At 45.4% G+C, this 25,410-nt stretch overlaps 1 protein-coding gene and 1 long non-coding RNA gene across 2 annotated transcripts in view; one reads left to right on the top strand and one right to left on the bottom strand.

Annotated features, from left to right (window-relative positions):
- The first annotated feature begins 16,309 nt into the window (after positions 1-16,309).
- LOC132542431 (uncharacterized) lies at positions 16,310-17,576 on the top strand. Its single transcript, XM_060205047.1, has one exon. It carries the CDS (start codon positions 16,327-16,329, stop codon positions 17,002-17,004), a length of 678 nt encoding a protein of 225 aa, XP_060061030.1. The 5' UTR covers positions 16,310-16,326; the 3' UTR covers positions 17,005-17,576.
- Positions 17,577-19,952: 2,376 nt separating this feature from the next.
- LOC132542440 (uncharacterized) overlaps positions 19,953-25,410 on the bottom strand; it is a 220,512-nt gene continuing 215,054 nt past the window's right edge. The window contains exons 3-4 of the long non-coding RNA XR_009553451.1: positions 21,623-21,749; positions 19,953-20,725 (exon numbers count right to left, since the gene is read on the bottom strand). This is a non-coding gene — a long non-coding RNA (uncharacterized LOC132542440). The remainder of the gene's footprint in view (positions 20,726-21,622; positions 21,750-25,410) is intronic.

The raw sequence follows: 25,410 nt of genomic DNA, 5'->3' as shown, positions 1-25,410 counted from the left end.
GTCTGCAGAAGCAATGCAAGGGAAGGATTATGAATTTAGTGAATCAGTCACCACCACTGAATCTGTAGATCCAAGCAATCCAATGAGTTGGACTGCATGTACTAAAGGGGAATATGTAAAGCCTAAACTGATTAAAAGAGGAGTTCCAGACCTACCAATTCCATGGGGAAATTTATGCCCCAGGACTTTAAAGGACAACATACAGAATGAGGATGAGTTCTTAAGGAATTCAAGTGATAGTACTATATAGCTGTGTGTAGCAGAATTTCCCACCTAGCATTTTTTGGACACTTAGGGTATTATGATGAAGTATCGCCTTATGTGGATACTTCCCTGGAGAATTGGCCCACATGGGAACAGTGGGTGAAAATCATGACTCTAGGTGTACATCCTTATCGGATGCCATTAGTTTTAACAGATATTGGGCCACAACCATGGCAATCCAATGCCCCTAAGAAAACTAAGTTGTATTGTTCACCACAGGGAGCTACCCACACTAGTTGTGTTGTACCAGGGTACCATAAAGGCAAGAGAGAGAAACCCTTATGGCTCTTAAATTACTGGCCACATAACCATAAGGGAAAGGCAATTAATTATTATAATCATACTGGAGATATGAATATCACCACAGGGATCTCTATTAAGTAACTTTAAGAAAACTAACAAGTTAGCACACCTACAGCACCTCCAGCACACTATACCTATACTATATATCTGACAACCTCTGGCCTATGATAGGTAAATCTATCCCATTAGTTTTTGAACACCCAATATATTGTATTAATGTAACATCGCCTGGGGTGCCAACACAATCAATTCATAAATATAAGGAATTTCTGGTAGGACCTGTACAAGATAGCAAAAGTACAGCATACAATTTGATATTTTCCTTTATAGATCGTCTTCAGGTTAATAACACTCATACATCTAACAGAAGGTGTATACCCTCCTATACTATGATTGAGGGTTGTGATTTTGGAATTAATCCTGACAGGTTAGAATTCCCAATACCGTGGAATATTAATGCCACAGAAGGGACCATAGAATTTGGGAAAGACATCTCACTCTCCCGGATAGCTCTATCGATATAAGGCAAGCATTTAATTTCTCAGGATGGAAAAGTAGACAGTACCAGAAACCAGTGTTATCCATTTCTAAATTCACACTAGCAGGATGTGATCTAGATCATAGCTCAGTCAGACCTAGATATCACATTAAGGAAGCAGATAATAAACCACTACAATGGTGGAAATCATGGAACCTTACCATGAAAGGAGTCCATGAGATACAACATACAAGACTACCATATTATTTTTATTATCTACTACCTCTAATTAAGACGGACTTTGGACACCACATGTAATACCTCTTAAAGAGAATGAGTTTGGACCTCAAATATGGCATATGTCTGACTGGACAGGACTGAAACCCAAACAGGATATGACCAATTTATTCACTCAACCATGGGATGTAGTGTACTATACACCAATGAATTTCCTGACTTGTAACTTAACCCATAGAGCATGTATAGTGGATAGAGGAACTCTTACCCATAAGAAAGGAAATGACACAGAACTGATCTATTTCAAGACTGCTCATTACCCTAGGGGATGGTTAATTCCACCAAAGGGAAACCCAAAGATAACCAGAGCCCCCATGGCGGTACCCAACCTGAAATTACCTATAACTATGATACTAACACCACGTGTCAGGCCAATACAGATTTCCTTTCCTCTTACAGCCTTTACAAAAATATTGTAAATATTACAAAAATATTATAAATATTTTTGTAAATATTGCAAAAGTATTCCTAGGAGTGGCTTACAATACTCCTCCCCGCAATGGATGGGAAGGAAACCTTTACTGTTCCTAGCAGCAGGAGCCTTTACGGCTGGAACAATAGCAGGGAGGCATATTCGGAGGGAGTATTGCAACCACCCTAATACAGCCCCTTAGAGCAGACATAGCTAATTAGGAGAGACTGAATAAGGACTCAGTCAGAGGCATCCATGCATTATCTAAAGCATTGGATTCTATGCATATATAATTATCAATACCATGCAGACTGAGATGAAGGCAGTGGAGGAGACTTACCAACAAGAATACAATAGGACATTGTCATTGATAGGGGAGAATCACAATGTAGTGATGAGTCAGATGTACACTTCTACATTCCAGGAGCTAGAAAGACAACTAAATACTTTCTTTACCACTGGAATTGGGAAGACTAGAGAATTTCAAACTAGACTGAACCCCGAGGGTGAATCTTGGTGTGAAGATGGAATATGTAAACCAAGTTAGCTGCAAATTTTCTTGGATAATAGTTATGTAGCCGATCACACCCAGGTTGTCCCTCAACCCTGGAGTAATGAATGGGTTATACCTGTGGACCATTTCTTGTGCACAGATCTGAATACTACTAACACATCAATGTATATACCTGTGGAGGAGTGCCTGCAATTAAGACCAAACTTATTTACACATAAAGGACTCCCCGAGGTAAAATTGGCTACCACAAATTTAGCAAAGGCACTAGTGCCAAAAATGCTTTAAAAATTGGGTGACTGCACCTTTTTAATATGTACAGCTGTGCCCACTCAACTAGTGTGCACTTATTAGAATAAAACCTCCTAGGAAGAAGTAAGCATTATTAATACTTTGACAAGGGGTGTTATATACTGACCAATTCTTCAGAAGCCACAGTGCATAATACCACCCTGATCACCACCCTACACTATGAAGAGAAGCATTATTTTGATACGACCAAACTATCTGACTTTGAATTAGACTGGGAAAATTACAACCATTTTATTAAAACTGCTAATGAAATATGGGGTATTGCCACTGCCGGGATAGCCTGAGGGTACTTCTTCCCGAGCTAGTGCTCTCTGGCTTGGAGAGAACTCAACTGGAGCCGATCTAGGCTGCCGCATGGGAGAGGGATCAGGAACTCGTGCCACACTAACTTCCGCAGGAGATACACTCTGGAACTCTCGGAGCCGGAAAGCAATTTCCAAGTGTCTTTAATCAGAAGAGCAGCTGTTTTTATACTCTCCAAGAAGGGTGGAAACAGGATGTGATATAGAGAGGGTGGAGAGAAAAGTGACTGGTGGAAATCAGAGTGTGACAAGGAGGGGGCGGAACAAGCGAGAATCCTATCACTGAACCACCAATGCCCTGGAGGGAGTGCTTTATGTAAATGTAAAAGTGATTTATGTAAATAGACCAAAGCTTTGAATGGGATCAGTAAATCCCTATATAGGCATATGGTTAAGCAGAAGCCAGGGGGAGGTGGCATACTACCCAACAGCCACAAGGAAAGAGAAACAGTTTAAAAGTATACATAAATAGAAAATACAATTTTGGTTTTTCTATAATTGTTACAAAATGCATTTTGAAGCCTTACTGTTTTGTTTCATATATACAATGTCCAATCTAGACTCTGTAGAAACATTTTTCCTAAGGAAATTCATTGCCAATTTTGTACATATAAATACAGTATTCTGTTTTTAAAAAATTACTCAAAGCCAGGGCCAAAAGATGAAGACCAGTTGGTCACTCTAGCACACCATCTGATAGGGCATGACCCATTAAATCCTAAGAAATGTGTACACAGGGACCCTCTACTACAGACAGCAGCCTGGGCAGCAAGATTGTGAGCCTGTTACACAGATAAAGGATCATATACACAGTATTTCTTATTTTATACGTTAATTAGGCAACCAGAGGGCACATTCACATTCCTGGAAGGAGACTGGTACTCTAGACACCCCCCACCAGACACGGCCTATCAGCCCAAAACTTTAGAACCACACGCAGCTTGCATGATCTTAAAACCTTGTATCGAGGAATGTATTCACCAATACATAGCTCAAAGTTATTGGAGGGGACGTAAAACTTTGCACCTCAGGTAAGTGCAGGCACAGTGAGTATGGTATGGCCACATATGGTATGGCCCAGTTTTCTCTCAAGCTCCCCCTAGACCACTGGACCTTTCGGGCCTTCTAGGCCCTTAGGACCAAGGGGATGGAATGTCACAAACAAGAATATTCAAGCATTCAGTTAAGTGTCCCTTACATATGCCAGATGAAGACAACAAGACCCCTTCAACACAAGGGCTGAGACCTCGGATTACTGAACAAATATGTTGTAACTTATGCCCAAACTTAGGATAGAATAATATTAATACATAAGGAGGGTGAACCTAGTGCTGTGACATATGCCCAAACTTAGACTAGAATAAAATTAATTTATAAGGTATAAGAACTAAGGATAATATTAAAGTGTGTACGTGAAACCATATGTACTTGAAATAATAATATGTACATGAAACAATAAGTGTGTACTTAAGACATATATAAGAAGTGTGAGAAACCCCATCCAAAAATGGGGGAAGGACTTGGACAGAGTATTCACCACAGAAGAGATCCAAAAGGCCAAGAAACACATGAAAAAATGTTCCAAGTTTCTGACTGTCAGAGAAATGCAAATAAAGACAACAATGAGATATCACTTCACTCCTGTGAGAATGTCATACATCAGAAAAGGTAATAGCAACAAATGCTGGAGAGGGTGTGGGGTCAAAGGAACCCTCCTGCACTGCTGGTGGGAATGTAAATTGGTCCAACCTCTGTGCAGAACAGTCTGGAGAACTCTCAGAAGGCTACAAATGGACCTATCCTATGATCCTGCAATTCCTCTCCTGGGGATATATCCTAAGGAACCCAACATATACATCCAAAAAGATCTGTGTACACATATGTTCTTGGCAGCACAATTTGTAATAGCCAAAATCTGGAAGCAACCCAGGTGTCCAACAATAGATGAGTGGCTGAGCAAGCTGTGGTATATATACACAATGGAATACTACTCAGCTGTCAAAAATGGTGACTTCACTTTTTTCAGCTGATCTTGGATGGACCTTGAAAAAATGTTGAGTGAAATAAGTCAGAAACAGAAGGATTAATATGGGATGATATCACTCTAAGGCAGAAGTTGAAAAACAAGACCAGAAACGAAAACACAAGTAGAACCTGAAATGGAATTGGAGTATTACACCAAAGTAAAAGACTCTGGGATGGGTGGGTGGAGAGTGTTGTATGTTTTACATTGAGTTGTTTTAGTTCTACCCCGCCAAGAGAATTGGATCAGTCCAGTTAGTTTCGCGTGCCCGCTTGGCCCCGCCCCTGGGAACCCTGAGAGAGGGTAGCAAAGTTCCAGAGTTGCAGAGAGAGAGAGTGTTTGCGCCGCCGCAAAGAGACAGCAGAGTTCTGTTTGGTGATTAGTTTGTTTTAGTTTATGAATCGTTGTTCCTGAATAAAGAAATACAGTTTCCCTGCCCAGCCGTATGTCTCTGGTCGTCTCTGTTACCCATCTGTGAAGCTAGCCCGGCCAGCTGGAGCCTCCAAATTTTAACAACAAATGGCGCCCACGTGGACCTGACCTGCGCATTTCTCAGATAAGTAAAGACAATTTGGCTACCTATGTACTATGGCCTTCTCTTCTGCTTGTGAAGAGATCTCCAAAGGCCTCTGCTCTTTCTTCACGAGACTGTTTTGCTGTTTCTGGAACATTTATCTCTGGACCACTCTGTGGTTTCCACTCGCTCGGGTGAACTCAGAACAGCCAGCGGGAATAGCCAGTGGGCGGGAGGCGAGGCGCGGAGCTGCTGTTTCCACTTGGTTAAACAGCCAGCCAGCTGGCTGCGCCCAGACAACCCCATGCACCGCGCCCGCAGCCCCGCAGCCTGCAAGAGGCTGACGCCAGCCCGCAGGAGCCCAATGCCACCACACAGGAGCCCAACGCCAACACGCAAGAGCCTGATGCCAACACGCAGGAGCCCGATGCCACCACGCAGGAGCCCGATGCCACTACACAGGAGCCCGATGGTAGCACGCAGGAGCCCGATGCCACCATGCAGGAGCCCGATGCCAGCACGCAGGAGCCCAATGCCAGCACGCAGGCCAGCCCACAGGAGCCGGCTCTCCACCGCGTGGCACAGAGCACTGGACACGTGATCCCTCCACACTGCTCGGCCACTGCGAACAGAGCAGCAGACATGGCAGGGCCATGGGGCAGGGCCGCGGCGGCCTATCATGGCCGCCACCCCTGGGCACCTAGGCCCGTGCCTTCTACAAGTCTGGCCCGCCCGCCCTCTTGCTATGAATTCTGGAACGATCCCGGACCTCCCGGACCCCCGGGCTCCTTGCTGAAACTGGACATCCGGGCAGAGATCCTCAGCTCCGGTCTGAAGGCAGACAAGCTGGAGTACGCAGAGATTTGTGCAGAGATCGCAACCTGCAATTCCTAGAAGTGAAGCTGCCCAAGAGACCACCACTGGACAACGCACCCCCCCAACAACTAAGACAGTACATATCTAAATTCGTGTTTGAAATGACATGTCTTCGTAACAAAGGTTTCTCTCCTTGTGTATTAATGGCCATGTTTATGTGTATATTTAAAGTTTGGTAAACAGTAACTTTAAGGCTAAATTCTTACTAGTCAAAGTTAAATGAAAAAGGTTTTCAACGTAATTCTCATAAAGATAAAATTAACTTACATTTAAAGTCTGAGATAAAAATTAGTTAATAATCAATATATTTTAACTAAGTTGGTCTAAACAAAAGGTTAAATAGACTTGTTGATATGTAAAACTCTCCATTACCTTCTCTATTAGAAATGGTAGATCGCACAATGGCTATGCTAATTATTCTCATGCCTGAGGTTTCCTTTCCTGCACAACTAGGGTGTGACTCCATCTTAAATGGGTGTAACAAAAGGTTAAAAGACATTGTTGATATGTAAAAGTCTCAAATTCCTTCTCTATTAGAAATATGCTAATAACAAGTTTTGTTTCATAGTAAGTAAATTGCAGCCAGCTGCCTTTGGGACTCTAGGCCATTCCCCACCCCCATGCAAATGTCCGTCGAGACAAGTACGCCCCCCAGAGGCAAGAAATGTTTTTTTTAAGCTGATAAAGTTTTGCCCACAGAGGCAAAAAAGGCCCCCTCAGGCCTTCCCTTGACAGCACACTGGTTCTTGTTACTTGCTTACATGTTTCTCCATGTTTGTGCCAGTTTCCTTTTTAAAAAATGCCTGTATGATAGAGGTTTCTGTTCACCCCACACCCTTGATACTGTAGTCATTTAGTTAAAAAGAAAAGGGAGAATTGTTGTATGCTTTACATAGAGTTGTTCTAGTTCTCCCCCACCAAGAGAATTGGATCAGTCCAGTTAGTTTCGCGGGCCCGCTTGGCCCCGCCGCTGGGAACCCTGAGAGAGGGTTGCAGAGTTCCAGAGTTACAGAGAGAGAGAGTGCTTGCGCCGCCGCAAAGAGACAGCAGAGTTCTGTTTGGTGATTAGTTTGTCTTAGTTTATGAATCATTGTTCCTGAATAAAGAAATACAGCTTCCCTGCCCAGCCGTATGTCTCTGGTCGTCTCTGTTACCAGTCCGTGAATCTAGCCCGGCCAGCTGGAGACTCCGAATTTTAACAACAGGGGAGAATACAGGTCCAAGAAGGATTCAGAGGACCTAGTGGGGGTTGTATTGTTAAATGGGAAAATGGGGAATGTTATGCATGTACAAACTATTGTATTTACTGTTGAATATAAAACATTAATTCCCCAATAAAGAAATAAATTTAAAAAAAAAGAAGTGTGAGAATATTAAGTGTGAAAGTATTCCTCTGAGTGTGAAATGTTTAAATAGGCTGGAAATATGAGGATAAGCTGCTTCAGTTTAGAGTGTTTGTTAGAGTAAAGTGAATATTCCAGTGTGAGAATAATTTTGATTTTGAAATGTTAAAATGCTTATTTGAGTGATGAAACATTGTTAAAAGTAAAGTGCTAAAATACTCTTAGTCTTAAGTGACAAAGGAAAGTGAAAGATAAAACTTAGAACCTTGGCCCCCAAGTCCTGTAGGACTGCATAGATAAGTCCTATGCAGGATAAATGCCCTGAAATGGCCCTGCACAGGCATAAGATAAAGTCCAGTGCAGAGCAAGCTTTATGCGGCCCCCGTAGTTCTTTGAAATGCCCCTGCAGGCCAGCATAAGATAAAGTCTTGTGCAGGGCAAACTCAATGCGGCCAAGTTCTCTGAAATGCCCCTTACACCAGCATAAGATAAAGTCCTGTGCAGGGCAAGCCCTACATCTGTATTACCTGATAAAGTTAGACCTACATGTCAGGAAGACCCCAATTCTCATTGGCTGGAAATGAACTAATCCACACCCCAGCCTAGCTCAGGGATAAAAGCCACGGACATTCGGACATGGATGGCAACTTTTGAACTGCCTGCTAGTCTGTAAATTCAGAAGCCCCCATCCAGCATCTCCCATGGCAATCAACACACCAATGGTCAGGGAGGTGTCTGCAGATTCCGGTACCAGACCCATAAAGGAACCAGATACTTGGAACATAACCAGAACAGATCATGACCAGACCCAGGACCCATCCAAACCAGAATCAGGACCCATCCTGACCAGAACTCTGCTTGGACCAGCTTTGTTAAACTGAGGACATAATTTGTCCTGACCTTACCTGTGACACCTGTTTTATACTGAGGAGGTATTTGGATACATAACTGTAATTATAAGAATTTGAAATCAGGATATTAAGATTTCTAAACTGCATTTCAATAACATTTTAATGTTAGTGTGAAGTTGGAGTGTAACGTGGTGTTAGAGCGCCATCTAGAGTCAATAAATGAGTGCTGCAGCAGAATTCTTTACCCTATTTAAGTAATTAATAGTAGGGCATTTTTCCGTCTATACTCACAATTTCTAAAGCTGTGCAGACCTCCCACATTTAGTACTAGTATTACACAAGAGTAAACTGTCTTAGAAATATTTCTAATTCTTTGTACCTGTTTTCAAAGCAGCTTGTAAAAATTCATAGACACTTGCACAGAAGGGTGGGGGTAGATAGGACAATGGAACTGCTAAGAAACTCTCATGCCTGAGGCTCTGAAGTCCCAGGTTCAGTCCTTACACCACAAGCCAGAGCTGAGCAGTGCTCTAGTAATAAAAAAACAAGCAAGCAAGAAAGAAAGAAATTAGCACAGAAAAAGGCCATGTTCACATGAACAGTAAGTCAGGGAATATGACCATAGCTGATGGGGGGGGGGGGGAGATTCCGGAAAAACTAATCAGAACAAACCGTCCAGAGACAGTTCAAAGTGTCTAAAGCTATGAAAGGACTAGAGAGCAAGTTGAAAGGACAGAGCACACAGCTGACTTTTCTAAGAACGCGACAGTCTGCAAGATGGGTCATGGCAACGACCACATCTCTGTGACACCGTGAGGCCGCCAGCAGCATGTTCGCGCCTCTGTGTGTCTGACACAACAGTCACTAACTGCAGTGGCTGCTGAGCTCTCAGAACCTCATCAGCTCAAATGCTTCTGCCTGAAGTGTCAACCAAATGCCAGACTTTGACAATTATGCCAGGTATTTTTTTTCAATGACTAAAGCTGTAAAATTGGCCCCGTAGTTTCAAATTGACATGTTGAGATGGTAAGATCTGGACGCAGTGGGCTGAAATTAAAATTCATTGTTGTTTTGCAGCAAAGGAAAAGACTCTGGGGTGGAGGGCAGGACTCCGGTCCTGGAACATGAGGCAGAGGAGGACTTAGTGGGAGTCGAACTGCTATGTGGACAGTTGAGCATGTTGCATACATACAAACTATTGTATTTTACTGTTGACTGTAACCACTAGTACCCCAGTAAAGATACTTAAAAAAATTAAAACTCATTTAAGCAATTTTTTTTTTAAACTTTCTTCCTGTGGACACTAGCAAACTTTAGACTCACGCGGGGACTGACAGCTATATTATCCTTTATTGGTGAGGCCGGGCAGTGGCGCGCCACGCTGAGCGACATGGCACAGTGCTGGGGAAGTCGCGTCAGGTACTAATCATTTTATCTCTGCGAGCACAATTCCGGAGCCTTAGAAAACGATGACCAAACCTCTCTTATGCCGAGACCTGGCCCAGACCGGTGCACGGCAGCACGTGAGGCGGCCGCACAGTCGCTGCACAGGATCCTGCAGCGGGACCAACTCCAGCAGGCCAGTCCCGCCCGGCCGCAGACAAGCAGCTGGCGGCCACCTGCAGCCGCACAACCGCGCAGGCGCCGCGCGCACTCGGGAACCGCAGCCCCGCGCCTGCGCAGACGCACCGGTCAGCTCGCGGCCAAGGCCAGAGACCACCGCGCTCAGCGCCGCTCCCGCCGCGGGTCCGCGCCCCCGGTCGCCCGCCGGAGCCCGGCCGGAGCCTGCCCGGGACACCCTGCGGACGCCGCGACCCCACGGCCCCGCAACTCCCCGCAGCTCCGCAGGCCCCAAAGCGGGGCGAGGGGGAAGCGGGACTCAGACCAGCAGGGAGGCGGCGCAGAATGGCCAGAGGCGAGGCTGGCGCACCTCCCCGACACACGCAGAGCCCCCGGTCTTTAAGGCCGGATCACATCGAGGCCTCGCTCGGCTCCCGCCGCCACCGGACACCCACCAGCTGCGACTGACCTGACGCCGCCTTGCAAGAGACTGCACCGCCGACTGGCAGCTATAGCAACTCAAACCTGCCGCTCAGCCGCCCGTATGCAAGACCCCGCGGGCGCCGCTTGGCCAGACAGGAAATGTTGTCCGCCTCCTCGCTGTCAGCCGCAGGAGAGCTGTGCGAACTACAAGTCCCAGCAGCCCATGCGGCTGGCCTAAGCTGATGCTCCAGGAAACAGAGATGCCTCTGCCCTGGAGCCCAGTGCTGCTTCTCTAGCCTGGTGGTTCAGGGTAGGCTTCTTGTGGGTTTTTTTTTTTTTTTTTTAATATTTATTTTATTTATTTATTCTCTTTTGTTGCCCTTGTTGTTTTATTGTTGTAGTTATTATTGTTGTTGTCATTGTTGGATAGGACAGAGAGAAATGGAGAGAGGAGGGGAAGACAGAGAGAGGGGGAGAGTAAGACAGACACCTGCAGACCTGCTTCACCGCCTGTGAAGCGACTCCCCTGCAGGTGGGGAGCCGGGATTCGAACCAGGATCCTTATGCCGGTCCTTGTGCTTTGCGCCACCTGCGCTTAACCCGCTGCGCTACAGCCCGGCTCCCTCTTGTGGTTTTTAAGGAGCCTGAAGCTCTGGATAATGAATGAGTGAGCTGCTCTGGCCCTGATGGTGACTTAACGAGAACAATCGAAGCTGTTTGCTTTTTTTATTGATTTGATTTGTATTTATTTTCGGTGGAGATTGAGAAATTGAGAGTGGGGGCCCGGTGATGGCGCACCTAGTTGAGAGCACATGTTACAGGCATGAGACTTAATTTATCTTGATTTATTTATTGAACAGAGACAGCCAGAAATCAGGAGGGAAGGGATGCAGGGAGGGAGAGAGGCACCTGCAGCCCTGCTTCTCCACTTGCAAAACTTTCTCCCTGCAGGTGGGGCCCGGATGCTAGAACCAGGGTCCTTGCACTGTGACATGTGTGCTCAGCTAGGTGCAACACCACCCAGACACGGAGAGGAGGGGAAGTCAGAAAGGGGAAGAGAATGATAGACACCTGCAGACCACCTTCACTACCTGTGAAGTGATGTCCTTGCAGGTGGAGATCCAGGGGGCTTGCAGCCAGATCCTTATGCTGGTCCTTGCATTTGCACCACCTATGCTTAACCCGCTCCGCTACCGCCCGACTCCCTAGTGTTTCTTTTATATAAAAAATTTAAATTCAAGGCATAGGAGGTGGGATAGTAGGTAGGTTTTGGATAAAACCACTTCCAGGACCACTCAGTAGTGTAGAGTGGAAAATTCCTTGCACTTCCCCCTCATGAAAAACAAGAAAAACAGGACCAGACCAGTAAGCCTCTTGTTGTTTGCCAAGACCTTGCACAAGGGCAAGGTTTATCAAGACCCTTGCACAAGGTAGAGGGAGCTGTTTACTAGATGGTTGCAGCTGATGGCGGGAGAATGTGGTAACCCTGTTTTGCTTAAAATTAGACAATTCCTATAGGTTGCTTAATTGTTTGAAATGATTGGATCCCGCCTTTGAGTTGTTTGAAATGATTGGATCCTGCCTTTGAGTTGTTTGAAATGATTGGATCCCGCCTTTGAGTTGTCTGAAATTATTGGATCCTGCCTTTGAGTTGTTTGAAATGATTGGATCCCGCCTTTGAGTTGTTTGAAATGATTGGATCCTGCCTTTGAGTTGTTTGAATTGATTGGATCCTGCGTTTTCTGTAGAATGCTATTGGATGTAGAATCTTAGTTTTGCATATCTCCCCACCCTGAGTATACTCTGAAATCCTATAAATTGTGTGGTTTGAGCTCTGTTCGGGGTTGAGCTCTGGCGGACTGCTGTCAGTCACCGCTCAGCCCAGATTCGAATCTGTAATAAACATCTTTGCTTCCCTGCAGTGGATGGTGGTCTGGTTTTTGCTCACTCACATTTGGAGGCTCCAGCGAGATCTCCTCAGACGGATCCATCCCTGAGGAAACCCCATCCCGGATTCAGATCCTGGGAAGCCCTGCCCGGTGCCAGTAAGTCAGGCCTGATTTTTGTATGGTATACCATTTGAGTCCCCACGGGGATTGGGGGGTCTGCGAATTGCGGGACGCCATGTTGAAATCTCAGACCGCAGCATTGGGGAGTGACGACTCCCAGGCTGCTTGGTCCAGGCAGAGTCCTGAAGAGTGTGTGTGTGTGCCACGCCACACTACTGCCAGGTGAGATACTCTGGGGTTTGGTAGCCGTGGGGCCCGGACGAAGGTCGGCCCCTGGTTCAGATATGCGTTTGTGTCTTGTTCTAGTCACCTCCTCTCTCCCCGACCTGTTTCTGTTCTGTGTTACATCCACTCGAGCGAAGCTGGAGTCACCACTTTTAGAGGCCACGAGAGACGTCCTATGTGGCCCAGGTAAGGAAGGTCCTAAGTGGACACCCTTTGGATTGATCGTGGAACTGAATAAGAGTGAAAGGAGTTGTGAGAGTGTGTGGTGTGCCTGCTGGCGTGTGAAAAAAGAGTAAAAGGAATTCTTGGTTTGAGTGCGATGTCCCTTGTATTGTTTGTCTTCCTTTTGTTCCATTTCGACGAGAAGATGGGACAGAGCCAGTCCAAGCACTGCAAGCTCAGCCCCCTCGAATGTCTAAGAATTTTTCAGATTTCTCAAGAAGGGCTGCTGGGTTTGGAGCCCAGGTGGACACCTTCACGCTGAGGAAGTTATGTGAGAGGGAGTGGCCAACCTTTGAGGTTAGTTGGCGTGAAACGGGGAGTTTTGACCTGGGGAAGTGCACGGCAGTGCATGATGTAGTTTTTGGGGACCCAGGACACCCTGATCAGATGTCCTACATTGAGATCTGGATGGGTATCGTTCAGGACCAGCCCAAGTACTTGCGAGAGTGCGAGGGCGGCCCCAAACGAAAGGAGAGAGCTAAGAAGGGATCAAGGGTATTTGTGACCAGGAGCGAGCCGGGAAACAGGCTTCCTAGAAAGCCCACTGCTCCAGTCCTCCCCGAGGCTCCCGAATCTCCCCCGAGAGTAAGGAAGCTTAGGAATGAGAACCCCCCACCTTATCCAGAGGCCCCGAGGGCAACCGCTCCCGAGAAGGCCCCCCAGGTGCCCAACACTACTACTGGACCCTTTCCAGGAGTCCTGAGTCTTCCTCATACTAGAACGGGAACCCCCTTTGGATCAGGGCATGCGCCAGTCGGGACCTTTCCCCTGCGGGAAGTGGGTGATGTGGATGTGGGAGGGCGGCCCTTGAGAACTTACCTCCCCTTCAGCACTTCTGACTTGTATAATTGGAAAAACCAGAACCCTCCTTTTTTCGTCGCCCCTGAGGGGGTTGCTACCCTACTCGAGTCAGTTTTTTATACTCATCAGCCCACTTGGGATGATTATCAGCAGTTGCTAAACACCCTGTTCACGTTAGAGGAAAGGGAAAGAATTAAAGTGGAAGGAAAAAAGCAGGTCTGGGATTACCGGGGGGAGCCAACCACTGATCAGGATATGACAGAGGAAGTCTTTCCCCAGTCCCGACCTAAGTGGGACCCCAATTTAGGGGCAGGGCATGATGCCCTCACCAGGTACCGCCAGACTCTATTGTGGGGGATCCGAGCAGCAGCCTGGAAACCCACTAATCTATCTAAGGTGACCAAGTGTAAGCAGGGCACAGACGAGAGCCTGACTGCCTTTCTTGAAAGATTGTGTCAGGCATATAGAACCTGGACGCCTATAGATCCCAGGGCCCCCGAAAATGGGCCAGCAGTCGTCCTCCAGTTTGTGGCCCAGTCAGCCCCGGACATTAGAAGAAAGTTACAGAAGTTATATTTTGAGGGGAAGTCTCTCTCTGAGCTGTTGGCAGTGGCCCAGAAAGTGTTTGAAAATAGGGAAGACCCAGAGAAGGCTACGCTAGAATTGAACAAGAAGATGGCAATGGTCCTCCTAGCTAGGAAAGCAGGACAGAGAGGGAAGGGGAGGATCAGAAAGAGAAAGAGGACAGGCAAGAGGCTGAGGCAAGCCCTTAGGAAAGAATCAGTGCGCATTTTGCAAAGAAGAGGGACACTGGAGGAGGAATTGTCCAAAACTGAGGGAAGAAGAAAAGGGAAAGAAGCCCCCCTGCTAGTTGAATTAGATTGAGGAAGTCAAGGCTCCTCCAACCCCCAGGAGCCTAGGGTAAAACTCTCGGTAGGGGGAAAATTAATTGACTTTCTAGTGGATACCGGGGCCACTCATTCAGTACTCCAGCAACCAATTGGACCTACCGGAAAAGACAAGGTTAGAATTGTAGGGGCCACAGGGGAAGCAAAAAGTTATCCAAAGTCCATAGGACAAGTCGCTGGACCAGGTCTAGAGACTATCACTCACTCCTTCCTGGTAATCCCCAAGTGCCCTGAACCATTGTTAGGATGAGATCTCCTTCAGAAACTACAGGCCACCATCTCCTTCGAGACTGAGGATGGACCTACAGTACTGGCGGGCGGGCGGATATTGCTCACCATACCCACAGGGGAAGAATATTGCCTCTATGAACCGCCAAAGGACATAGGTAATCAGGATTTATTGGAGCAGTGGAAGCGAGAGATTCCAGGTGTGTGGGCTGAGACCAGCCCCCCAGGACTAGCCAAGCATGTAACCCCTATAGTTGTCCAACTAACCAGCTCAGCCAGCCCAGCCCGAGTCCGGCAGTACCCTATGAGCCGGGAAGCCCAGTACAGCATCAGGAGTCATATTCCGCACCTGAAGAAGGCTGGCATCTTGGTACCCTGTAAATCGGCATGGAACACGCCCCTTCTCCCTGTTCGGAAACCCAGGACAAATGACTTCAGACTGGTGCAGGACCTACGAGAGGTAAACAAGAGGCTAGAGACTATTCATCCTACAGTCCCCAACCCCTATACCCTCCTCAGTCTCCTGCCACCCGATCGGACCTGGTACAGTGTCTTGGATTTGAAGGATGCCTTCTTCAGCCTTCCCCTAGCTCTGCAGAGCCAGCCCATCTTTGCCTTTGAATGGACAGACCCCGAAGAAGGTGAGTCGGGACAACTAACTTGGACCCGACTTCCCCAAGGTTTTAAAAACTCTCCTACTTTGTTTGATGAAGCTCTTAGCAAGGACCTGCTGACCTTCCAAGGCGAGCACCCCGAGTGCAGCCTTCTGCAGTACGTGGATGACCTACTAATCGCTGCCCCCTCTAGGGAAGACTGCAAAACAGCAACCAGAGACCTGCTCAAGTTACTGGGGAACTTGGGGTACTGGGTGTCTGCCAAAAAGGCTCAGCTGTGCGCTCAGGAAGTAACCTACCTGGGCTATCAAATCAAGGAGGGACGACAGGCCCTGTCTGAGGGAAGGATCCAGGCTGTCCTGAAGATCCCGACCCCTACTTCAAAGAGACAGGTCCGGGAATTCCTGGGAGCGGTGGGCTATTGCAGGCTATGGATCCCGGGGTTCGCCAAACTAGCAAAGCCCCTTTACATTGCCACTGGTGGAGGCAATACGCCCTTGAGATGAACTGAGACAGAGGAAAGGGCTTTCCAGGCACTAAAGAAGTCTCTGATGAGCGCCCCTGCCCTGAGCCTCCCCGACTTGAACAAGCCGTTCCAGCTGTTTGCGGCAGAAAATGCCTGCGTGGCCAAGGGGGTACTTACCCAGACTCAGACCATGGAAGAGGCCTGTTGCCTACCTGTCCAAACGATTGGACCCAATAGCAGCAGGCTGGCCAGGTTGCCTTAGGACAGTGGCAGCCGCCGCCCTACTAGTGAAAGAAACCACCAAGCTGACTTTTAGACAGACCCTAGAAATCGTCACAGCCCACAATCTGGCCAGCCTATTTCATTCCCCCCCCAGACCGGTGGATGACCAACTCCCGAGTCACCCATTATCAGGTACTGTTGTTGGACCCACCTTGCATTACTTTTAAGCAGACTGCAGCTTTAAATCCAGCCACCCTGCTCCCCATCCCGGAAGAAGATGTCACCCATGATTGCGGAGAGATCTTGGAAGCCCTGACCTCGCTGAGAGCAGACCTGACGGACGTCCCACTGCCAGACGCACAGGAAACCCTCTACACGGATGGAAGCAGCTTTGTGGAGGATGGTGTGCGATATGCTGGCGCTGCGGTGGTCACAAGTCAGAAGGTTCTATGGGCTAAGTCTCTACCGCAAGGAACGTCGGCACAGAAGGCTCTCACCCAAGCACTCAAGTGGGGAACAGGAAAGAAGGTGAACACCTACACTGACAGTAGGTATGCCTTTGCTACAGTCCATGTCCATGGGGCTCTGTACCAAGAAAGAGGATTGTTGATGGCTGGAAGAAAAGCTATCAAGCATGCCCCAGAGATAATGGCCCTGCTAGCAGCCGTATGGGGGCTGGAGAAGGTCGCCTTCATCCACTGCAAAGGACACCAGAAAGATGATTTGGAGGTCTCATGGGGCAACCGGCTGGCAGACCAGAAAGCCCAGGAAGCGGCCCAGATTAGTGGGGACCCAGGCCCAGCTGGTAGTGGCTACTCCAGGAGAAATCATCAAAGATGAAAAACCCGAGTACTCTAAACAAGAAGAGAGACTGAGCTGAAAGCTTGGGAGGAAAACCAAACAAAGACGGACGGATCATCCTCCTGGATGAGAGGATTCTGCTACCCCAGTCTCTGGGGAGACAGGTGGTCTCTCGGATGCATCAAGGTACACACTTGGGGGGAAACAAACTGGCTGAGCTAATTAGTAAATTCTATTTGATAGTTGGCCTGCACAGGATCTCCCAGAGTGTGGCAGGCCACTGCGCCACATGTGCTAGAGTCAACGCTAATCCTGTGCGAGTGAAGGAGCCTGGAACCTGGTGGCGAGGAGAAGAACCGGGAGAGCACTGGGAATTAGACTTCACCGAAATGACCGGAGCTCGAGGAGGATATAAGTACCTCTTAGTTATGATAGATACCTTCAGGATGGGCTGAAGCTTTCCCAACTAAGAAAGAGACTTCCCAGGTAGTGGTGAAACAATTGGTCTTTGAAATTATTCCCAGATTTGGGCTCCCTTACTCACTGGCGTCTGATAATGGTCCAGCATTCATTGCCAAGGTCGCCCAACAATTGGCTGAAACTAAAAATCAAGTGGAGGGAGTCGGGCTGTAGCGCAGCGGGTTAAGCGCAGGTGGCGCAAAGCACAAGGACCAGCATAAGGATCCCGGTTTGAACCCCGGCTCCCCACCTGCAGGGGAGTCGCTTCACAGGCGGTGAAGCAGGTCTGCAGGTGTCTATCTTTCTCTCCTCCTCTCTGTCTTCCCCTCCTCTCTCCATTTCTCTCTGTCCTATCCAACAACGACAACAACAATAATAACTAAAACAATAAAAAACAAGGGCAACAAAAGAGAATAAATAAATAAAATATAAAAAAAAATCAAGTGGAAATTACATAGTATTTACCACCCCCAGAGTTCGGGGCAAGTAGAAAGAATGAATAGGACTATTAAGGAAAGCTTAAGCAAGTTAAAAATAGAGACTGGCGGGGACTGGGTTTCTCTTTTACCTTTTGCTTTGCTTAAAAGTAGGAATACCCCATATGTGTCCGGATTCACCCCTTTCGAAATCGTGTATGGCAAGCAGCCAACCCTGGTACCCAGGGTTGGGGCTGAGAAATTGGCTGAAGTGTCGCATGGCAGTCTCCTTAAGTCTTTACAGGCCTTACAGGTGCTGCGAGGGAAGGCAAGAGCCGCAGTTCGGGACATGAGACCTGGAACCCAGAGGGAGGAGAGCCGAGACCCCGCCCCCTTGTTTGAGCCCAGTGTCTCTGTGCTAGTAAAGAAGTTGCACCCCGACCACCTCGAGGCCTGGTGGGAAGGACCTTATACCGTGATCCTGAGCATGCCAACTGCTGCAAAGGTTGCCAGAAAATGCCACTGGATTCATCACACTTGTTTGAAGAGGGCAGTAGCTGATCCCCCTGAAACAGAGGACCCAAGAAGATGGCGTGCCGTACCTACCAGAGACCCGATGAAAGTTCGCCTGGTCTCCAATTGACTCTTGTGCTCTTGCTTTGCTCCAATCTGAACTCTTGCACTGCACGCCCCCATAGACCCACGCTATACCAATGGGAGCTAAAGACTCTAGAAGGGAAGGTAATTGCAAACATAAGCATAGGCAGCACAAAGTGCAAAAACCGGCTAGGATCTCAGTTCAAGCCCCCGGCTCTCCACCTGCAGGGGAATAACTTCACAGGCAGTGAAGCAGGTCTGAAGGTATCTCTCTTCCTGTCTATCTCCCTGTCTCTCAATTTCTCTGTCTCTATCCAGTAACAAAAAAATTTTTTTAAACCTCAAATTAAAAGTTAAAAAATTGGTAAAAAGGGGCTGGGATTGAGAGTCAGGAGGTAGCACAGCAGGTTAAGCACACACAGCACTAAGTGTAAGGACAGGCTGAAGGATAGCAGTTTGAGCCCCTGGCTCCCCACCTGTAGGGGAGTCGCTTCACAGGTGGTAAAGCTGGTCTTCAGGTGCCTATCTTTCTCTTCCCCCTCTCCATTTTCCTCTGTCCTGTCCAAAATCAATGACAGCAATAATGACAACAATAAAACAACAAGGGCAGCAAAAGGGAATAAATAAATATTTAAGTGCACATGCCACAATGAGCAAGGAACTGGTTCGAGCCCCCAGTCTCCACCAGCAGGGGGAAGCTTTGAAAGTGGGGAAGGACTGCAGATATCTCTCTCATTTGCTCTCCCTTCATTTACATTTCTGGCTGTCTCTATCCAATAAATGAGAATAAATGACATAAAACTGGTAAAAAGTAATACTTTCATATAAATATATTATGCCAAAACTAATGATATCTTTACAGATATTTTGTATGTATTAATTGAACCACAATTTGTTAATAGCAAGTTTTGGCTTTGTGTTGAAAATTTTCACTGAAAATATCGATCTTTTATGAATTATATATAAATATAGAAATTGTATATAATTTCTAATTATCATAAAAATAGATATTCATACTTTAGAGATTTTTAATAAATATTTATTTATGAGAAAGAGAGGAGAGAGAGAAAGAACCAGACATCACTCTACTACATGTGCTGCCAGGGACTAAATTCAGGACCTCATGCTTGAGAACCCAATGCTTTATCCACTGCGCCACCTCCCGGACCACACATTAGAGATTTAAAAAAAAAATTATTTATTTTCCCTTTTGTTGCCTCTGTTCTTTTTATTGTTGTAGTTATTATTGTTGTCATCATTGTTAGATAGGACAGAGAAATGGAGAGAGAAGGCAAAGACAGAGGGGGAGAGAAAGATAGACACCTGCAGACCTGCTTCACCAGCTGTGAAGCGACTCCCTTGCAGGTGGGGAACTGGGGGCTCGAACCGAGATCCTTATGCTGGTCCTCATGCTTTGCGCCACCTGCACTTAACCAACTGTGCTACCACCCCCAACACCTAAGATATTTGTATTGTTTCCACGTGTACTATTTTATAAATACTAAGTATCTTTACCCCATTTTAAAGACTTCTATTTTCTATTTACATGTGAGAAAGATTTTCCTATAAAGTGGAGAAAAGACAGATAATGTAGAACATCAGTATGGTACTTCTGTTGCCAGAGACTCAGATGGGAGCTAGTCATGTACATCACATACAGCATATTTCAGTCACTTGCCCAAATATTCTATAACCTAGTCATGAAGTATCTTTGATGAGATTAGTTAAAAATTAATCTATTTGTTGCAGTGTTTATAAGTTTTATCTTCTTATTATAGATATTATTTTCTTAATAAATTGTATGAAAACAGCTGCTATGCAATTATTAAGTCAGGAGAGAGCACACAATTAAGAACCCGTAAGTTGGGAGTCAGGCAGTAGCGCAGCAAGTTAAGCAAAGGTGCCACAAAGTCCCCGGGTCTTCATATGCAGGAAAGTCTCTTTACAAGCAGTGAAGCAAGTCTGCAGGTGTCTAACTTTCTCTCCTCATCCTCTCTCCATTTCTCTCTGTCCTATTCAACAATGACAACATCAATAACTACAACAATAAAACAAAGGCAACAAAAGGGAAGAAATAAATGAACAAAAACAATTAAAAAAAAAACATAAGTCTACTACAGGGAAACCATGCAGGCACCAGATCTCAGTAAATTACACAGAATCAAAATATTTGAAAACACAGTAGCTTTCTGGGTGGTACATCACATTTTATTGTAAATTTAACTCTCACCTTTGTCTACTCCCATGCAACTTAGGCTGCTCTTTGGTGGAATGTTCTTGTACATTTTCTAAAATTACAAAATATATAAAATATTAGAAATTATACAAATAGTGGTATGGGAGATGGCACAGTAGCTAAGGCACTAGAATCTCAAGCATGAAATCCCGAGTTTGATATCCGGCAGCCCATGTACCAGAGTGAGGTCTGGTTGTTTCTCTCATCCCGTCTTCCACAAGAACAAATAAGTAAATAAAAGAAATTATACAAATAGATCAAATTTATTATTTTTTTTCACGAGAACATTGCTCAGCTCTAGTTTATGATGTTGCAGGGGACTGAACCTGGGACTTTAGATAGATCCTTAGGAATGAGAGTCTGCTTGTATGACCATTGTGCTATTTACCCCCACCCTGAAATTTTTTTTTTTAAGAATTTTTTTCTTGGGGAGTCGGGTAGTAGCACAGCAGGTTAAGAGAATGTGGTGCAAAGTGCAAGGACCGGCATAAGGATCCCAGATCGAGCCCCTGGCTCCCCACCTGCAGTGGAGTGGCTTCACAAGTAGTGAAGCAGGTCTGCAGGTGTCTATCTTTCTCTCCCACTCTGTCTTCCCCTCCTCTCTCCATTCCTTTCTGCCCTATTCAACAACAACAACACTAACAACAATAAAACAAGGGCAACAAAAGAGAATAAAAAAATTAATTTCTTTATTCTTGAGAAAGATGGGCAGAGAGAGAAAAAACCAGACATCAATCTAGTACATGTGCTGCCAAAGACCTAACTCAGGACCTCCTGGTCAAGAATCCAATGCTTTATCCACTGCGCCACATCCCGGACCTCAAGATTGAATTTGTGGTCCATCATGAGTCACAATCAAACACTGCTCACTTAATGTCTACATTTATACAATGGTGAACAAAAAGCGATTTGTCTTCTAGCTGAGAAATTAAGGCTATATTAGAGTTACCTAGTGAAAGAAAGTTCCTCAAGTTTTCACACATCACATCTCTGTAGAGTTTCTTCTCTGAAGGATTCAATAGTGTCTACTCCTCTTGAGTGAATATCACAGTTACATCTTCATAGTTCACTGAGCCCTAAAATATGTGCAATGTGTTCATGGGAGAAAATGCAAGTGACAGCAGATTAGCCATTCAGTCTCTACTTAAGGAAGCCTGTGAAGGATTGTATGATCTGCAAACATGTCTTTGGTGACTTGAGAATCAAATACCTCATAATCATGGTCTAGGAGTTGATATATTGATTATAACAATGGCCTCTCCCAAGGCCCTGAGTTCAATCCCTGGCATCTCACATGAAAGAGTGATATCCCTATTCTCACTCTTCCCCCCTATACTTTTGTAATTAGTAAATGATAAAACCTTAAGGTTGTGTGGAAGTGCAACTGATAGAATGCTCATGTTGCCATATAAAAGGACCAAGATTCTATATATCCTAGTTCTCACATGCACGGGGGGAGGGGGTGGCACAGAAAGTGGTGGAGCAGTTTTGGACATTTCCTTCATTATTTATATTGTAGAGCTTATATAGGTAAAGAGAATTTGATAGGGAGAGTGAAGTAGAAGGTAACTGGAATTGAACCTCTAGCCCCTGGGGACTTAGAGCTCAAAGTTGTCGTGTCTTCTTCTGTCTTCAGTTCTTCACATAAAAAGAAAATAAACATTAATTTGATTTATTATATATGAATAACAATTTCACATTACACACAGAGATAGATATATCTCTACTTCACTCTCCTTATTAAATTCTCTTCACCTATATAAAACTCAAAAATATAAATAAGATGCAGCTCAAAAATATAAATAAGATGCAGCTATCAAGAACAATGAACCCACCTTCTCTGACCCATCTTGGACAGAGCTAGAAGGAATTATGTTAAGTGAGCTAAGTCAGAAAGATAAAGATGAGTATGGGATGATCCCACTCATCAACAGAAGTTGAGGAAGAAGATCTGAAAGAGAAACTAAAAACAGGACCTGACCACATTGTAAGCAGGGCACCAAAGTAAAAACCCTGTGGTGAGGGGTAGACATGCAGCTTCCTGGGCCAGTGGGGGGTGGGAGTGGGTGGGAGGGATGGGTCACAGTCTTTTGGTGGTGGGAATGGTGTTTATGTACACTCCTAGTAAAATGTAGTCATATACATCACTAGTTAATTAATATGAGAGGGGGAAATTAACTGTATGTCTCAAAGTTTTTTAAAACACAGACTGAGTCTTTTTAATATATAGGCTGTGTATTTGATATGCAGACTCTCTCAAAAGCCTAGACCAAGTAGATCAGAAGCAACCAATAGCACAGCTATATACAAGATACTGGGTACTGTACAGCAAACCCTAACAAAAGGACTTTTCAAAGTTAACCCAATTACCAAATAATGTGATGATAACATTAACTATTGATTTTCTTTTTGAACTCTAAGACAGCAGGAACCTCACATCTCCACTATAGAGCCTCTACTTCCCCCAGTCCCGAAACCCATGGATAGGGCCCACTTTCGCGTATGCCTCTCCCAATCCATATCAAATAATATAGCATCTGCCGATCGCAACCTAATCAATACAACGATTGCCAGTTCAACATGCTTCAGCTCAGACTGTGTCCAGAGACTTCACGTGTGGAATGACAACCCTTCAGCTTCATTACTCTTGTGAGACCTTTCCTTTCATACTCTAATCCTATCCCAGGTGGTTCACTTTCTAACAAAGTCCCAAAACCTAGATATACACCAGTTTTGTGAGAGACAGCATATGTTCACATGTATCCATAAACTACCAAAAATATATACCAGAAAGCAGAAGTACACTAGAGTTTGCAGTGAGTACCCCCCTAACACTTCCTCTCCACTATTCCAACCTTTGGGTCCATGATTGCTCAACAATTTGTTTGGTTTTGTATGTTAACTCTCTTTTCAGCCTCCAGGTTCCACATGTCATCAGGATGCTGGCCAGGCTTCCCTGGACTGAAGACCCCAACAATGTGTCCTGGAGCTCTGCTTCCCCAAAGACCCACCCTAATAGGGAAAGGGAGAGGCAGATTGGAAGTATGGACCTACCAGTCAACGCCCATGTTAAGCGGGGAAGCAATTACAGAAGCCAGACCTTCCACCTTCTGCAACCCACAATGACCTTGGGTCCATGCTCCCAGAGGGATAGAGAATGGGAAAGCTATCGGGGGAGGGGGTGGGATATGGAGATTGGGTGGTGGGAATTGTGTGGAGCTGTACCCCTTCTTCCCTATGGTTTTAATTTATCCTTTCTTAAATAAAATAAATAAATAAATAATAAAATAAATAAAAGATGGGATAAAAAAGAACACGTGATGATTATGATAATTTTGTTAGAAATGAAACATGAAAAGGTCCGGAGGTGACGCAGTGGTAAAGCTTTGGACTCTCAAGCATGTGCTGCTAAGTTTGATCCCCAGCAGCAAATGTGCCAGAGTGATGTCTGGTTCTTTCTCTCTCCTCCTATCTTTCTCATAAATAAGTAAAATTCTAAAAAAAAAAAAAAAAAAAAAAAAGGAAATGAAACATCTCAAGCCACACATAGCTCTTTATTATTAACAGGTGCAGGGCAGGGTGCACCTAGTTAAGGGTACATATAACCATGACACAAGACCTAGGTTTGACACTTGCTTCCCTCCTGAGTGGGGGACACTTCATGAGCAGCAAACAGGCCTGCAGGTGTCTCCTATCAAATAAAATGGAAAGAAAAAAATGGCGTTCTGCAGGAGTGGAGTCAAAGTTCTCAGAATGAGCTCAGGAAATAACCCTGGTTTAGGGTTGGGCCATAGTGCAGCGGGTTAAGTGCATGCGGCGCAAAGTACAACAACCAGAGTAGGGATCCCGGTTCGAACCCCCAGCTTCCCAGCTGCAGGGGAGTCACACAATCGGCGGAGCAGGTCTGCAGGAGTCTAAGTTTCTCTGTCCCTCTCTGTCTTCGTCTCCTCTCTCCATTTCTCTCTGTCCTATCCAACAACGAGCGACATCAACAATAACAATAATAACCACAAGGCTTCAACAACAAGGGCAAGAAAAGGGGGGAAAAAAAGAAATAAACCGGGTGACAAAAAAAAAGGGAGGCCAAAAAGAACAGTAATCCAGTAATATACATCCTCCTCAATTTCTGTCTATCATAGGAAGTAAAATATAATTTACAAATAGAAAGAGATGCTATGAGGAGGAAGGAACCACTGTAGAAAGTCTGTAGCAGTGAAAGGGTATTTTGTTCCTTAAGATGCACATGGATGTTACAACAGTAACCAAAAACCTATAGAAGTCATCCTCAGCACAGTACATAAATTCTGATTTGGAAATGTCTTCAGAGACCTGAGCTCAACATCAATGATAAAAAAATTAATGGAAAAATGTACCTCTGAGACTACATCAAATTGAAAATATTTGGTATAATGACAAAACCTATCACCAAGACAAAGAAATGCAGTAAAATAAAATAAGAAAGCATACTTACATGCTATACATCAAAGTGCTAATCAGCAATATATGTACTCACACAATTCAGTAGAGTAACACAACTCAGTAGAGTAACATGAACAACCACAGTAAATGTACGGAAACACATTTATAATCTCTTTAACCAAGATGATGTTTAGTCACAGGGCAATTAAAAATCACTCACAGTCCCTGAGTGTCAGATACCTGCATATTAGAACAATAAAGTTTCATTTTTTTAAAAGAGTAATTCTGGGTTAATACCCTTTTGTAGATTTACTGAAT

Source organism: Erinaceus europaeus, chromosome 13 (assembly GCF_950295315.1).
Source record: "Erinaceus europaeus chromosome 13, mEriEur2.1, whole genome shotgun sequence".
NCBI classification, from domain to species: domain Eukaryota; kingdom Metazoa; phylum Chordata; class Mammalia; order Eulipotyphla; family Erinaceidae; genus Erinaceus; species Erinaceus europaeus.
Note: the sequence above shows the minus strand (reverse complement) of the source record. Positions and strands in the feature narration are given on the sequence as shown.